Below are 16232 nucleotides of genomic sequence, written 5' to 3'. Positions count from 1 at the left end.
GCAGCCAGAGCCCCTGACCCTGAGTCAGGCCACTGCTGACCCGTGCCTCTGCGGAGACACTCAGACACTCAAAGGCAGGTCTGACGCAATCCCATGTGGGGGTCACTGCTTCCCCTCAGTCCTGGTGTGCACAAGGTTTTGTTTGCGTCCTCCAAGCATCTCTGGCAGTTCTGAGGTTTGATTCTAAAAGCGATTTCACCCCTCCTACCATCTTGTGGGACTTCTCCTTTGCTCTTAGATGCAGGGTATCTTTTTTTTTTGGTGTGATTCAGCATTTTCCTGTCGATGGTTGTTCAGCAGCTAGTTGCAATCTTGGTGTTCTTGCAGGAGATGAGTATGCATCCTTCTACTCCGCCATCTTGTCCACAGATCCTAAATCTAAAACTTTAGAAAAAAATGAAAGGAATAAATCTTTATGACTTTGGGTTAGGCATTAGTTTCTTAAATACAACACCAAAAGTACAACCAACAAAAGAAAAAAAAACAATACACTGGACTTCATCAAAATTAAAAATGTCTTTGCATCAAAACACACTGGTGAGAAAGTGAAAAGACAAAACCACAGAATGTGAGAATATATCATATATACGATAAAGGTCTAATACCCAGAATAGATAAAGAATTGTCATAACTCAACAACGTAAAGAACCCAGTTAAAAAGTGGGCAAAGGATATATAGATATATTTCCAAAGAATATATACAAGTGTCCAAAACTAACACATGAAAAGAAACTCAACATCATTAGTCATCAGTGAAATGCAAATTGAAACTACAATGAGATACTACATCACACCTACTAGGATAGCTATTTTTTCAATAAAGAAAGAAAAAAATGTTAGGATATGGAAACACTGGAACCCTCAAACATTGTTGGTAAGAATATAAGATGGTGCAGCCACTATGGAAAACATTTTTGTAGTTCCTGTAAAACTCTTATAACCCAGCAGTTCCTTTCCTAAGTGTATATCCCAGAGAATTGGATATACATGTTCACATTAAAACTCATGCATGAATATTCATAGCTGCTTTGTCATAACAGCTAAAAAGTAGAAACAATCCAGATGTCTACCAACTGATGAATGGATAAACAAATGTGACATATATCCAATCAGTGGAATATTATTCAGTCATAAAACAAAATGAAATACATAGAGCAACATGGATGAACCTTGAAAACACCACGCTAAGTGAAATAAACCAGATCCAAAAATTGTGTTATATAATTCTATTTAAATTAACTGTCTAAACTAGACTAATCCATAGGACAGAAAGTAGATTAAAGATTGCCAGGACTAGGAGAAGGGGGAATGGGTAGTGACTGCTTAATGAGTGTACTGTTTCTTTTGAGAGTATTGAAAATGTTCTGAAAGTAAATAGTGGTGATGGTTGAACAACTCTTAATATACTAAAAGTCACTCAGCTGCACTTTAAAATACTTAAAATAATCAATTTTGTTTTATGTGATTTTATTTCAATTGAAAGTACTTAGTATATGCATATATTAATATATGTATATTTATTATTTATATATATGAAAACATAACCTTTAGATGAATGTTACTAGTTAGAGTGTACTTTCTTTTGAACATTTTCCTCTTTAAGAAATGAGCATCTCTTTTATCAGTACTGAAATTGGAATCATTGTAATTTTCATCTTATAAAAGTTTTTGAAATGGTGAAATGTCCACCATAGGAGTAGATGCATATTTAATAAGATTTATAAGGAAATGGTCACCTGTTTTTATACTCTCATCTTGTTTACATGTCTTAGCCGTATTAATAAAAGGTCTCTAATATTTTAGGTCTAGTTCCTTAATACTATACACCTTAATATTAGAACATTTCTATTCCAGGTTGATATATTTTAACTAATGTATACCACACTAATGAGACAGTGTGGTATACATTTTAAAAATATACACTGTCTCTTTTGAAAAAAGTTTTTAATGTTTTTGTTGTGGAGTTATGACCTTCGTCATAACTGTTATTAAATGTTCCCGAGACTGAAAAAAATACAAATATTTATACTAAATGTTGCCTAATATTGACAATACAAAATGTGTGGCTCTGAGTAAAAGTTAGGAGAGTGATTTGACTGAATTCTCATGATCAAACATTTATTGAATGCTTGACATGTGACAGTTACCGTTCTTTGCATTTACATTTTTACCTCATTTATTACTGACAACAAACCAATGAAGTAAATACTACTATCTGCGTTTTTCCAGTATTGAATGGAGACGTACAGAGGTGCTACAGTGGTCAGGGTGACCACAGATACAGCTCTACTGCAAAGTCAGGGTTTGAATCTGAACAATCTGGTTGCTGAATTCAAATCTAGGACCTCTATGCTATGTTGAACTATACACATATATTTGTTTCCATTGGAAAAAATGTACTTTGTGTTTTGTAAGAAATGAATGCTTTGCTAAGTATGATATATTCAGAGCTTTAATGATACAACTAGTGTCTAATACTAGCATATATTATACAGTGAATCCACTGTGAGATCTTTTAGGAGATTACTAAAATATATGATGGTTACTATAATTTTTAGTTGACACAATTTTAAGCATAAGTAAATTTAATCCTGTAAAGTATAAATTGCAGCTTACACTAATTTTTGAAGACACACAAAATTATGTTTGCTAATCCAAATGCTCCAGTTTATGATTATAGTTGATAAAAAGCAAAATTATCGCTTGTGCTTTCCTTCTCCAAAAAATGTGTGTACTCTTCACAAAACAATGTTTTCTATATGTTTTCTTGTATCTGCTCTGTAGCTCATTTGGTGGATCAGCTTCTAAGTAAGGAAAATTGGAATTCTTTGTCTCTTCATTTAATCAGAGATTTTCAATTCTATTTTTGTTGTTAAAGTTAGGCTTGCAGGTGCAAAACTAATGTTTGATATGGGCAAAATAAATGTCTTCATTCTTAGTTTTTACTTCACCCATTATTTTGGTGAATGAGTTTTTTTAATTCTAGAATTACAAACCAGTAAACAGATTATGTGCATGCTTTATTTTTACCTTGTGGCAAACATAACAATAATTATATATAACACAAAAGGGTTAATTCTAGACTTGACTTTAAGAGTATAAAATTTTTTTTGATAATCATAGTGTCTAGCAACAGCATTTGATTTTTGCTAGTATAAAAATTTGATTTTTTTTCAAATTCTAGCTCATTAGTAAAAAGTTAAATTTCACATTTAATATTGTGTAAATCTTTCTCTACTGTAGAATATCAATATTGTCATGATATTATGCTGGAGTCAATTTTAAAGTGTCAATTTTTAGCACATTGGAAAGTTTTAATATTATGATTTAAGAAAATTGTCACTCTTTTTTTTGTTTTTTTTACCACAGATGCTTAATAATGTGTCATTCTGTTTTCTTAGAAACTTCCTGCACCATTAATTGATGATAGCTATAAAAAAGAATGTGATGAAGATGTATGCAGTCATAAAACAGAATCTGACATTAAGATGAAAATAGCTTGGCGTTACCAGTTATTACCCAAGATGGAGGTAAGTCAATAAACTCTTTCCAAAATTGGCAAATATATTTGTTTTCATTTTATAGAATCTCTTGTGATATACTTGTTACTCTTTAAATGCAATACAATGTTTATTTGTTTATTTAAATAATTACTTATTTGTAGAGTATCTTATCTAGATGACTTTTTTCCCCCAATTTTATTGTGAAATAATTGACATATGTCACTTTATAACTTTAATGTGTACAGCATGGTGGTTTGATTTACATAAGTTGTGAAATGATTGCTGCAATAGGTTCAGTTAACATCCATCATCCCATATGGATAAAATGAAAAGAAAAAGGAAAAAATATTTCTCCTTGTAATGAGAATGCTAGGATTTACCCTCTTAGCTTTCCTATATATTATTCAACAGTCTTAGCTACAGTTATCATTATGTACATTACATCCGTAGTAGTTATTGTTCAGTCACCCAGTCATGTCTGACTCTGTGACCACGTGGACTACAGTGCACCAGGCCTCCCTGTCACTCACTATCTCCCGGAGTTTGCCCAAGTTCATGTTCATTGCATCAGTGATGCCATCCAGCCATCTCATCCTCTGATGTCCTCTTCTCCTTCTGCCCTCAATCTTTCCCAGCCTCAGGGACTTTTCCAATGAGTTGTCTTTTGTCATCAGATGACCAAAATACTGGAGCTTCAGCTCCAGCATCAGTCTTTCCGGTGAATATTCAAGGTTGATCTCCCTTAAGATTGACTGATCTGATCTCCTTGCTGTCTTAAGGGACTTTCAGGGGTCTTCTCCAGCACCGCAGTTTGAAGGCATCAACTCTTTGATGTTCTGCCTTCTTTATGATCCATCTCTCACAACCCCATGTGACCACTGGGAAGACCTTAGCCTTAACTGTATGGACCTTTGTCAGCAGAGAAATGTCTCTGCTTTTCCATACATTGTCTAGGTTTGTCATCACTTTCCTGCCAAGAAAGTAATCATCTTCTGATTTCATGGCTGCAGTCACCATCCGCAGTGATTTTGGAGACCTAGAAGAGGATATCTGTCACTTATTTCCATATTTTCCCCTTCTGTTTGTCATGCAATAATAAAGCCAGATGCCATGATCTGAGTTCTTCATTTTTTTAATATTTAGTCTTAAGCCAGCTTTTTCACTCTCCTTTACCCTCATCAAGAGGCTCTTTAATTTCTTTTCGCTTTCTACCGTTAGAGTGGTGTCATCCACATATCTGAGATTCTTGCTGCTTCTCCCACCTATCTTGATTCTGGCTTTTAACTCATCAATCCTGGCATTTCTCATGATATGCTCAGCGCATAGGTTAAACAAACGGGGTGACAGCAGACAGCCCTGTCGTATTCCTTTCTCAATCTTGAACCAATCAGTTTGTCCATACATGTTTCTAACTGTTCCTTCTTGACCCGCATACATGTTTCTCAGGAGACAGGTAGGATGGTCTGGTATTCCCATCTCTCTAAGAACTTTCCACAGTTTGTCATGATCCACACGGTCAACGGCTTTAGCACAGTCGATGAAACAGAGATAGATGTTTTTCTGAAATTCCTTGCTTTCTGTATAATCCAGAAAATGTTGGCAATTTGATCTCTAGTTCCTTTTTCTTTTCTGTAACCAACTTGGACATCTGGAAGTTCTTGGTTCACATAATGCTGAAGCCTAGCATGCAAGATTCTTACTAGAATGGGAGATGAGTGCAATTGTCCAATGGTTATCGCATTCTTTGGTACTACCATTCTCGGGAGTTGGGATGAAGATTGACCTTTTCAGTCCTGTGGCCACTGCTGGGTCTTCCAGGTTTGCTGACATAATGAATGCAAAACCTTGACGGTATCCTCCTTTAGGGATTTGAATAGTTCATTGCATCCACTAGATTTATTAGCAACAGTGCTTCTTAAGGCCCACTTGACTTTGCACTCCAAAATGTCTGGCTCTGGGTGACTAAGCATACCATCGTAGTAATCCAGTTCATTAAGATCTCTTTTATACAGTTCTTCTGTGTATTCTTTCCATCTCTTCTTGATCTCTTCAGCATCTACTAGGTGTAATATGCTTGAATAATCCGAAATTATTCCTCCCTGACCTGTCCCTGGTCTGTGGAAAAATTGTCTTCCACAAAACTGGTCATTGATGCCAAAAAGGTTGGAGACCACTGCTGTAAGTGACTTTTGGTAGTATTAACATTTTAACACTATTAATTCCACAATCTATGAATATGGAATACCTTTCCATTTATTTGTATCTTCTTCAGTATCTTTCATCAATGTCTTATAGTTTTCATAATAGAGATCTTTCACCTCCTTGGTTAAATTTACTTCTAACTATTTTATTGTTTTTGATGCTATTGTAAATGGGATGATATTTCCTAAAAATTACTGAGCCCTTGAAAGCCGCAGCTACTGAAGCACATGCTCTACAACAGGAGAAGCTACAGCCTTGAGAAGATTTCAGCACAACTAGAGAAAGCCCTCATGCCAAACAAAGACCCAGCACAACCAAATAAATAAATAAGAAAGAAAGAAATGGGCTCACACATTTAGAAAACAAACTTACAGAAATAAATGCATGGCAGACTGTCAGTCACATTACCTTCCTGCCAACCTCAGACCAGCCTTAGAATTCTCTGTGGAGTGTCTGGGTGGTTCCTACCAGTTAATGAGAATGTGAATTATGAGGTGAAATCCATTATAAGCCCACATTATGAAAATATAAACTTCTCAAGATTGTATTCAAGATTTATACCACCTGATCCAAGCCTACCTTTGTGGTCTGTGTCCTTTGTGTGCATAAAACACTATATTCACCCCCGCTATGAGAACTGCTCTATGTGAATTGCTTGTATTTCTGCTGACGATGCTTTTCACTTTCTGACTCACCAACTCATCCTTCTCCAAGTGTAAATAATATGTAATTATCTAGTTTCTTATATTTGTTTCCATAATACCACATGTATTTTAAAGTACTTTTATACATCGTTTTTAATTAGTTGGTAGTATAATTCTTTTCTCCACCAGAAAGAATTCTGTTTAGGGCAGAGAGCTTGTTTTATTTTCTCTTGTATCTCTAGCACCTTTATTAATGCTGTTTATTCATTCAGTCAGAAAATACTGATTAAGCATCAACTGTATTCCAAGTATAAAATGTGTTGTAATAGGCATATATTAAGCAGTGGTTAATTGTTCTAATTCAGATGGGCATGGTGTTTGAATAGTATCATTTTTAAGTGTGATTTAAGTGACTGAACAAACTACAAATTGGAGAGGGAATACTTGCAGCTTATATAATAGAATAATAGTCTACCATCTCAACTTTTAAGAACAGGAAAAATTGTAAAAAAGGAAATTTAGGTAGCTCTCAAACATAAGAACAGATGCCAAATTTCAGTTATAACAAAAGAAATGCAAATTAAAGCTAAATTAAAATGAATTTAATGGAAATTAAAACCTGCCATTTTTCTTTTACTAGATTGTCACTAATCTAAAACGTTTGGTAAGATATTAAATTAGCAAAGGCAGGAAGAAACTAGTACTCACGCTTTGCTGGTAGAGACGTAAATGGCTTCCGTGAAGGGTAATTGGTCAGTATCCTTCAAAATTACAAAATCTTGTGCCCTTTGATCCTTTATTGGAAATTTACATTATTAATATATTTACTCAGATGTAAAATTCAATATGCATAACCTGTGTATGAGGCATTTTTTTATAGCAAAAAATTAGAAATAGTCTAAATGTCCATCAGTAAGCAACTAGTTAAATAAACTATGGTAAATGTGTACAGTAGAAAACAATACATTTGTATTAAAAAGTAAAAGGAAGCTCAGCAGTCAGAAGTTGTTGCAGAGGTAGCCTAGAATGTGAATGAGAACTGTGTATGAGAGGCCAGAATAAATGTAGTTGTTCTGCTTGGAAAATGTGAATTAATTTATAAGGATTAAAACAAACAATATAGGATTTACACTTGAGAAACCTAAACTTCATGCCTGTAATCCTGGCGGATTCATTTAAGTACTGGGCTTAAGGATGACTTTTGTATAAAGTAACCATATTTCTGATTTTTCTGCTGGTGCATTCTGAATGACATTAAAAATATAAACTCTAAGTTGAATTTAGTTTTTGTGTAAAGATAGTATACCAATTCAGTTTTACTTTATATAAAATACTTGTATCTTCCATTTCCTTTTTTTTTTTAACTTAATCTCATCTTGGTTTTGGTCTTTTCATGGTCACTGACATTCTTGAAGTGAAGTTGTCAGTGAAAATACGAGTAATTGAAACTTTAAGACTTTTTCTTACTGCTTGTTAGGAAATCTGTTTCAATTTGGGGAGAAAATTCTTTATTTCTTTATAATTTTATTTGTTTCTTTCTGTATTGTAATTGCAGACACTGTTCCTACCCCCTTTTATATATGAGTAATACTGCTTATTCTGTTTTTTCCTTTTAGAGTATGGTGTGCTTGCAGTTGTTACTATGGGAGTAAACTGCGACGTTACACATTTACACGTAAACCTCAGTTTTCAAGGTTTAGAGCTTGAGTGTTTTAGAGGTTATGATTTTACAGTGGTTTTCTCCAGATGATTTACTTTCCCATTTTCTTCAAGACTCCACTAAAATATCACTTTATTGGGAATGTCTTCCTTTGTCACTCTATATAAAATAAAACCACTCTCTCATATCCTTTCACCACCATATTTTTCTTCAGAGAACCTATCATCACTTAGCATATAATGTATCATCCATCTCCTCTGACTAGAGTGTGAGTCAGTGGGAGAAAGACTTTGACTATTTTGTTTTCCTGGTCTATAATAGGTGCTCAATAGTTGTTTGTTGAATACACAAGTGAACGAATTACTTGGTGTGTGAATTAAATGAGTTAAGTTGCATTAATGAGTACACACCAAGTAGCAGCTTATTTTGAATTTACACTCGGTGGACAAGCTTTCGTTTACTAGTATTTAAAGCAAGTTCTGTCACGTTTAGAAAATAGAGTCATCTTCTGACTTCTTTGCTTTTCTTTGAAATGTCGCTGGCCTGTATATTTACCTGTCACAGAAATTTTGTACATGATGATTTGCCAAGACTGATAAACTTTGATGATCACCTGTCATTATCTGCTTTATAAATCCAGACCTTATCTTGCCATTATCAGTTTAAAAACAACAGTAAAACCCCAATTTTCTGTATTTTACTTGAGATAAAATATAGTTAATACTATTATGAGTAAAGTTTAATCAAGTAGTCCAAAACATAATGTAACAGAAAGGCCTTTTAACATAAATTCTCTCTCAATCCTAAGAATGTAGTCCTATTCCTATTTAGAGAATGTAAAAAAGGATAAGAATATGTACACTTAAAAAAATAACACTAGCTTAGTAAAGCATAAAGTAGTGCTTCTTCCCACTGGAGGAGTGTATAGTTTGTAGAGGCCAACTTTCCTTCATCCTGTGATTTTGATTTTCTCTCCTGGGTGGACATGTGTCCTTCTTTCTGTTGAATCATTAAACCAAACTTGTTCCCTGTTCATGCCAAGGATTGATAAAAGTGAAAAAGTGTTAGTTGCTTAGTTGTGTCCACCTTTGCAAATCCATAGACTGTAGCCTGCCAGGCTCCTCTCTCCCTGGAGTTCTTTAGGAAAGAATAAATACTGGAGTGGGTTGTCATTCCCTTCTCCAGGGAATCTTTCTGACCCAGGGATCAAACCCAGGTCTCCTGGATTATGGGCATCCTCTGTACTGCCTAAGCCACCAAGGAGGCCCCATGCCCTTCCAAGCATGATGGCCTACAGCCTGTTCTGAGACTTAATTTGTTTAATACTGTAGAGCTCTACTACCAAGGCTTAGAATGGCTCCAGCAATTTATAACAGCATGTTAGATCTCTATTATATTAAATCCTCATTACACTTTGGCTTTCCATCTTAGTAGTTCAGCTACAACAGTCCAGTGATAGATATATACATGTTTTAGATGACAACAAATACCATTTTTCCAATAGAGCAGTGTAATGGCAAAATATAGTGATGGATCTTATGATTCTCTAGTGAATCATAACACAATAATAACAATTAATAATATTTATGTAGTGCTTGATAATTTACAAGATATTCATTTCCAGTATTTCATTAGATTCTTATACTAGTCTGGTGAAATTGTTATTATTCACTCTGGTTTCTAATGATTGAACTGATGCTGAAAATGGTTTATAACCATTTGGATTCTTGCTTTCTGTTATGCCATACTGAGAAACAAGAAATGATAACACTAAGAGAATGTCTTGTTTGGACTGTTTTTTTTTCTGGTGCAGCTCTTGTCTGAATTTTTGCTTTCTTTCTGACATATTCATGGTGAGGGAGGGTATTGTTTTGTTGCTCCTCTTGGAAACCTTTAGCACAGAAATTTTTATTGAACCATTCCATTTTACTCTCTTCCACAGCTGACAAAGTTAAAGGGTAGTTTATGAATGTGAATTAAGTGCTCATTATGTAAAACTATATCAAACTGAGTAAATAGTTATTGATTGGAATAGTTATTGATGATAGTTCAATTTTTTTAGTGCATTTATTGTTTCAGGAAGTTGATAGTTTTTCATGGATTACCATTATTATTATTAGATTTAAAGCATTCAATGACCTTTTTAAAAGGAAATATTTTAAGTCTTTATTTTACAATTGTAGACCTCAGAAGATTTCACAACATTTCAATCATCTGATGATACGTTAGAAAAAAAATTACAAAATTGTTTTTCCTGTAAGAGTGTATTTATTTTTCATTTTTATTGCAGCATTAAAGTTTTGCATCATTGGTTAAATGTTTAATATCTACCCTATAAATATTTTAGTTGCCATATCTAATCTTAATTTCTAAAAAAAAGTAATAATTTACTTGTAATTTTAAAATTTTCCAAATAAATTTTTACATTTTGATGAATTATTTGTGTTCTGTATGTAGACTATCACAGCATGAAATCAGTTTTCTCCTTGATTCATCCCAGATCTCAGATTTCGATGACATTAATATTATAATTAGAAACATTGATAGAGACGGTAACTTAAAAAGCATACTTTGCTTCTTGGCAATTTAGCATATTTCTCAGAGTGCATAGGACTTCAAGAACCTTCAGTCCACTAATAAATTTATTAACTTAAAAGAGGCGAAAAGTCTCTTTCTTTCTCTCTCCCCATGGCCAGTCCGCTAAAATAGATTATTCATGCTTATTTGATTCAGGTAGGCTTTTGCAAGCTTCCCTACTAGGCCTGGGAATGTGGTACATTGAGGCCTTTTCAGAGGCTTCTGACATAGACCAGGCTTTTATTGCATGGTGTTTTATTATTACCAAATCCTAGTCTCCACCCAGTTTGTAGGCACTCTGCTTATTCTTTTGAATCAGGAAAGGTTATCACCTACCTTAATCCATGCAGCAGTGTGGATTAAGGACACCAGTGTGCCCCAGGATTCTCAAAGAGGATCCTGGAAACTTCTTGTTTCTTCTTTTTTGCTGTCTTTACTAAATTCTATTGGGCCTTAGGGGGATTTGCATCTGAAATGGGCAACCTGGTGTTTTTCTCAATGAAGACATCAGATCAAAGTTCAGTTAGTCAAGGCCTTTCTAAAACATTAAGGGGGCTTGGACTTACACAATAAAAAGATGAGCTCTAGCAGAGATTGCAGTAAAAACATTTTGAACCATAATCCGGATAAAGAATAGATTATAGGCCAAAGAACAGACCTTGTTTAAATTGCTTTAGACTAATAACTTTACATTTAAAACCCTTACACCCTCTTTTTAAGAAACAAATTTTAATGTGATATAATGTACTTGTTAGCAATTTTGTGGCGAATGGATAAATCATGTTTTTGAAACTATACATCAGAATATATTTTGTATTGAAAAGATTAGATTAAGCCAATTGATAGGTCTCTTTTATTAATGAAAACAAATAGTACCTTATGGAGGAATGAAGAGCTATTCTATATATCAAATGAATGGCAAACCTCCAGACTCTGAATCTGAGAATAGTGTTTCTACTAGACTTTAATTTTTTTAAATTCTGTATTACTATATAATTTGATGTTTGTAGGGATTTAATTTAACATGAATCCCTGAAGTCTTAAAATGCAAACACCTAGTGGCAAGTGAATGTCTTTTTCTTCTCTGAATTACAAAATTGTCACTTACTTAGTAAAATAAATTAAGAACCTACTCTGTACAGTTCCTCAGTTTCCATAAATATTAACCTAGTTTTGTTGAGAGTTCTGAAATTTTTGTGTTTTGTAGTATTTAAGACCATGAAAATTAAGTAAATAAAGATCAGAGATTTTATTAGAAACTATTGCCATACAGAGTCTGTTAGTAGTTCAACTTTGGATAAAGGTATATTTGGATAGAGATATATTTCGAATGTGCTGACTGAAAGAAATCAGCCCAGAGCCCATTCAAATCAGTATAATATTAATGTTATATTACTAGGGTTCAGCTGTCCTGTGTAATTAAATTCAGCATCAGTAGTTATTAAAGTTTCCTCTAAGAAAGAATTGTCTGGAGAAATTGTTAGTGGAGGGCACAAAAGAGGAATTATCAATGAACTAATAATGAATATGCCAAATTTCTGATTTAACTAAGAGAGCTTGTATACATTTTCCCACTTTATCATGTGCCATCTTCCTATCTGGAATACCTCAATATATTTTATACAGTAAGCTTAACTTTATTTGTAAGAAGTTTTGAATACTACATGTATACATGGTCTTATGAGAATTTAGTTTTAATATGATGCTTAGTTTAATGTATATAAATAACGAGTTTCTTTTGGACCTCTCTTCAATGAATTAATTTGGCTTAAGTTTTCTAAACTGTAAATTTATTTTATTATTAAAACTTGAAGTTTTAAACATTAATTGAGTTATGTATATAAAATTTTTGAACTGAGGAAGGTATGGTAAAAAAAAAAAAAGTAAAGTGAAAGTTGCTCAGTCATTGCCGACTCTTTGCGAGTCCATGGATTGGAGTTCTCCAGGCCAGAATGCTGGAGTGGGTAGCCTTTCCCTTCTCCAGGGGATCTTCCCAACCCAGGGATTGAACCCGGGTCTCCCGCATTGCAGGCAGATTCTTTACCAGCTGAGCCACCAGGAAAGCCCAAGAACACAGGTGGGCAGCCTATCCCTTCTCCAGGGATCTTCCCAACCCAGGAGTCAAACTGAGGTCTCCTGCATTGCAGGCAGATTCTTTACCAACTGAGCTATCAGGGAAGTTGCCCCCCACAAAAAAGCAAAGAGATGGTTAATTTCATATTAAACTTAGAGAACCACCGGGAGTGAAGATACGTGAGAGATGTAAAGTTTGATCTCTAACTATAAATAGTTTACAATAACAAAGATTGTTGCATGCTTCTTTGAAATTTAATAAATCTATATATATATCAGTTCTTCCATATTTTCATTAAAATGCATATATATATATCAATATTTTGCTGAATGTAAGATAAATAAATTACAGTTTAAAGAAAAGAAATTTTTAACAACCAGTGTGGGTTTTCTTATCAGGCTGGACCAGTATCATCTTCAAGATTTGGTCACTATTATGATATATCAAAAAGGATACCACAAGAACTCATTGAGACCTCAAAGTGGCATGGATTTTTTCTCCCAGAAAAAATATCATCAACTTTTAATGCAGAACCCTGGTAAGTTAATGATTTCAATTCTGATTTCAAAGGTTAGTAAAATACATTTTTACCACAGTCTTTGAAAGAATGCCTATTTAAAGGAACAAATCCTAATAAATGTTAGTTTTCTGGGTAATATGTAACCTTAATATTTTATGTTATTTCATTATATGTGATTTTTCTAATCCTGTAACTGTTGGACCTACCATTACTCTTTAATTTGCAACTTGACAAATCTGGATACCAAATTTGTAATAACTACTGCTTATTTTCAATAAAATGTGAAAAAATTCAGTAATAGGATCCTTCAGCCCTAAAGGCACAAGATACATAAATATTGCTTATTGATAATAATAGCAGTGAAAATGGTATAAAATCATGCTGTTGCTCCATGTTTTTGATACATAATAAACCAACGCAATGTATTCATACTGCTACTAACTTTATTAAGGCAAAACTCTGAAAATTAAAGACTTGACATTAAATAATTTCTGAAGTGTTGGGACTGTAAGGAGATCAAACCAGTCAGTCCTAAAGGAAATTAATCCTGAATATTCATTTGAGGAACTGATGCTGAAGCTGAAACTTCAATACTTTGGCCCCCTGATGCGAAGAGTTGACTCATTAGAAAAGACCCTGATGCTGGGAAAGACTGAAGGCAAGAGGAGAAGGGGTGACAGAGGATGAGATGGTTGGATGGCATCGCCAACTCAATGGACATGAGTTTGAGCAAGCTCCAGGAGATGGTGAAGGACAGGGAAGCCTGCATGCTGCAGTCTATGGGGTTGCAAAGAGTTAGACACGACTGAGCGACAGAACAATAAAGAAATACTTTTAAATAAAGAAATAATTTTAATTCATATTGCAGTTGAATCAAGGGAAGGTTTTCACAGAATAGATTGTTGCCTCACAGAATAGGTTGTTTTCTTTTACAATGTAAAACCATTATTTTCAAAATGAAATGAGTTATTAAATGTTGATTTATGATTTAAAAATCTGGAGTCTCTTTCCCAGAAATACTGCCTGAGAGTTTAGTGAAAACTATTCCATTTATTTGATTTTATTGATTATACTAGTTTCTAATTTTTGTCATTCACTGAACCAGACATACATATACACATACTTGGGGAACAGATTAAAATAGTGTCTCCATAATTTCTCAAAAAGTAAGTCATAAAACCCAGATTCAAAGTCGATTCTTTCTGATTTAAAAATCTCTCTTAGTGCTCGCTTCGGCAGCACATACACTAAAAATCTCTCTTAGCAGTAATGCTATACTGTCTCCATTCATGGAGTGCTGAGGGAAATAAAAAATGTACATTAATTATGATGTAAATACATGAAAAGAGAGATAGTGTTACTTTTGTAATTTAAAAAAATTAAAGATGAAACCTTTTAAGCCAGAAAATACAAAGTGGTTTTCATTCACTTAGCAACTAAAGTGATGGGAAATTAACATTTGTCAATTAACCTGATCAATATCAGGTAGTGTTCCAGGCATTAGACCATGGGCTATCTCATTTATCCTCCAAACAACCCTACAAGAGAAGCAGTATTATCCCCACTTTGTAGGAAACTTGAGGTCAGAGACACTGAGCAGCTTTATCACTATTTTAGTCTGTGAGTGAGTAAAGCTGACACCAAACCCAAGTATCCAAAACCTTCTGCTCTCTTTTCTTTACCAGGCTGTCTCCATTTACTGCTGCAGTAAATGTATAACCCAACAAGAAGCTGGGCACCAGAAAAATTATACCTTGATTAGATATGGGAATGTAATTTTTTAAATATATTTTAAGAATGTTTTTGAGAACTAACAGTTTTACATGGAACAGGAAAATTTATAGATTTTAATTATCAAGGCAGTATTTCATTTCATAGTAGTTAACTGATAATTCATTTATTTCATATTAAACTTAAATGCTTAATTAAATGTAATTAAACTTTAAACATGTAATTAAATTAATTTTGAAAATGGGTACTTTACCAAGTGAGATTTATTTTATGAAAAGCGTGTGCTCATTTCACTAAAATGAACTTTACTGGTTCATTTATAAAACAATAAAGCTAAGCCTTACACTTGTCCATACTTTTCCTGTAATTAAGACGAGAGGATATGGCTGTGTCTATCATATATGAGGATATAATATATAATTTTATAATTTCTAAAGGCACTGTTGAAACCTATAAAGTTTTTTTTTTAAATAAGAAGAACTGAAGGTCATTTGAAATCTGTAATGACTAAAATTACTGGTATATTTGCCAATGGAAAATGTTCATACCTACAGTTTAAGCTTTCAAATTAAAGCCTGGTTGTAGAATCTTGAAATGTATCACAATAATATTGCCTAGATAATTTTGTTTTGATATTTTACTGTTATAAATCTGATCATCTCAAAACATAAGACAATAGAAAAACTGATTTTGAGAATAATTCTAAAATAGTTTACGATTTTTTTTTTAATTTGATGTTGTTTTGAGTTAAGCTTTGCTAACAGGTATGTCCAAGCACAGTTCTTTTTCCCTACCAGAAAGATATTGTCATTCTTTATTATTTATTCATGAATCTACTGACATACTGCTTAACCTACTGTTATAGACTTATTAGCATTCATCCCATCCACCCCACCCCCCCAAATTCATATGTTGAAACCCTAATCCCCAAAATTTGGGATAGGGCATTTGGGAGTTAGTTAGATGAGACATAGGTTCGATCCCTGGGTTGGCAAAATCCCCTGGAAAAGGGAAAGGCTACCCATTCCAGTGTTCTGGCCTGGAGAATTCCATGGACTGTATAGTTCATGGGGTTGCAGAGTCAGACACGACTGAGCGACTTTCACTTTCACTCACTTAGATGAGGTCTTGAGGGTGGGGCCCTGGTGTGATAGGATGGTGACCTTAAAAAGGAAGAGGCACTGAGTTCTCCACTCTCTCCTTGAGTAAAACACCCAGGAAAAGCCACGTGAGCTCACAGCGAGAAGGCAACCATCTGCAACCCAGCACTAACCCTGGCTCTCACCAGACACAGACCCTGCTGGCACCGCGATCCTGGACT

At 34.0% G+C, this 16232-nt stretch overlaps 1 protein-coding gene across 4 annotated transcripts in view; it reads left to right on the top strand.

The window, feature by feature from the left end:
- ELP4 (elongator acetyltransferase complex subunit 4) overlaps window positions 1–16232 on the top strand; it is a 223181-nt gene that overhangs the window by 42862 nt on the left and 164087 nt on the right. For all 4 annotated transcript variants that reach the window (XM_070473222.1, XM_070473221.1, XM_070473223.1 and 1 more), the window contains exons 4-5: window positions 3402–3530; window positions 13059–13198. In XM_070473222.1, coding sequence (XP_070329323.1) covers window positions 3402–3530; window positions 13059–13198 — 269 coding nt within the window. The remainder of the gene's footprint in view (window positions 1–3401; window positions 3531–13058; window positions 13199–16232) is intronic.

The sequence above is a fragment of the Odocoileus virginianus genome, chromosome 10 (genome assembly GCF_023699985.2).
Source record: "Odocoileus virginianus isolate 20LAN1187 ecotype Illinois chromosome 10, Ovbor_1.2, whole genome shotgun sequence".
NCBI classification, from domain to species: domain Eukaryota; kingdom Metazoa; phylum Chordata; class Mammalia; order Artiodactyla; family Cervidae; genus Odocoileus; species Odocoileus virginianus.
This window is presented reverse-complemented; position numbering and strand designations above follow the sequence as displayed.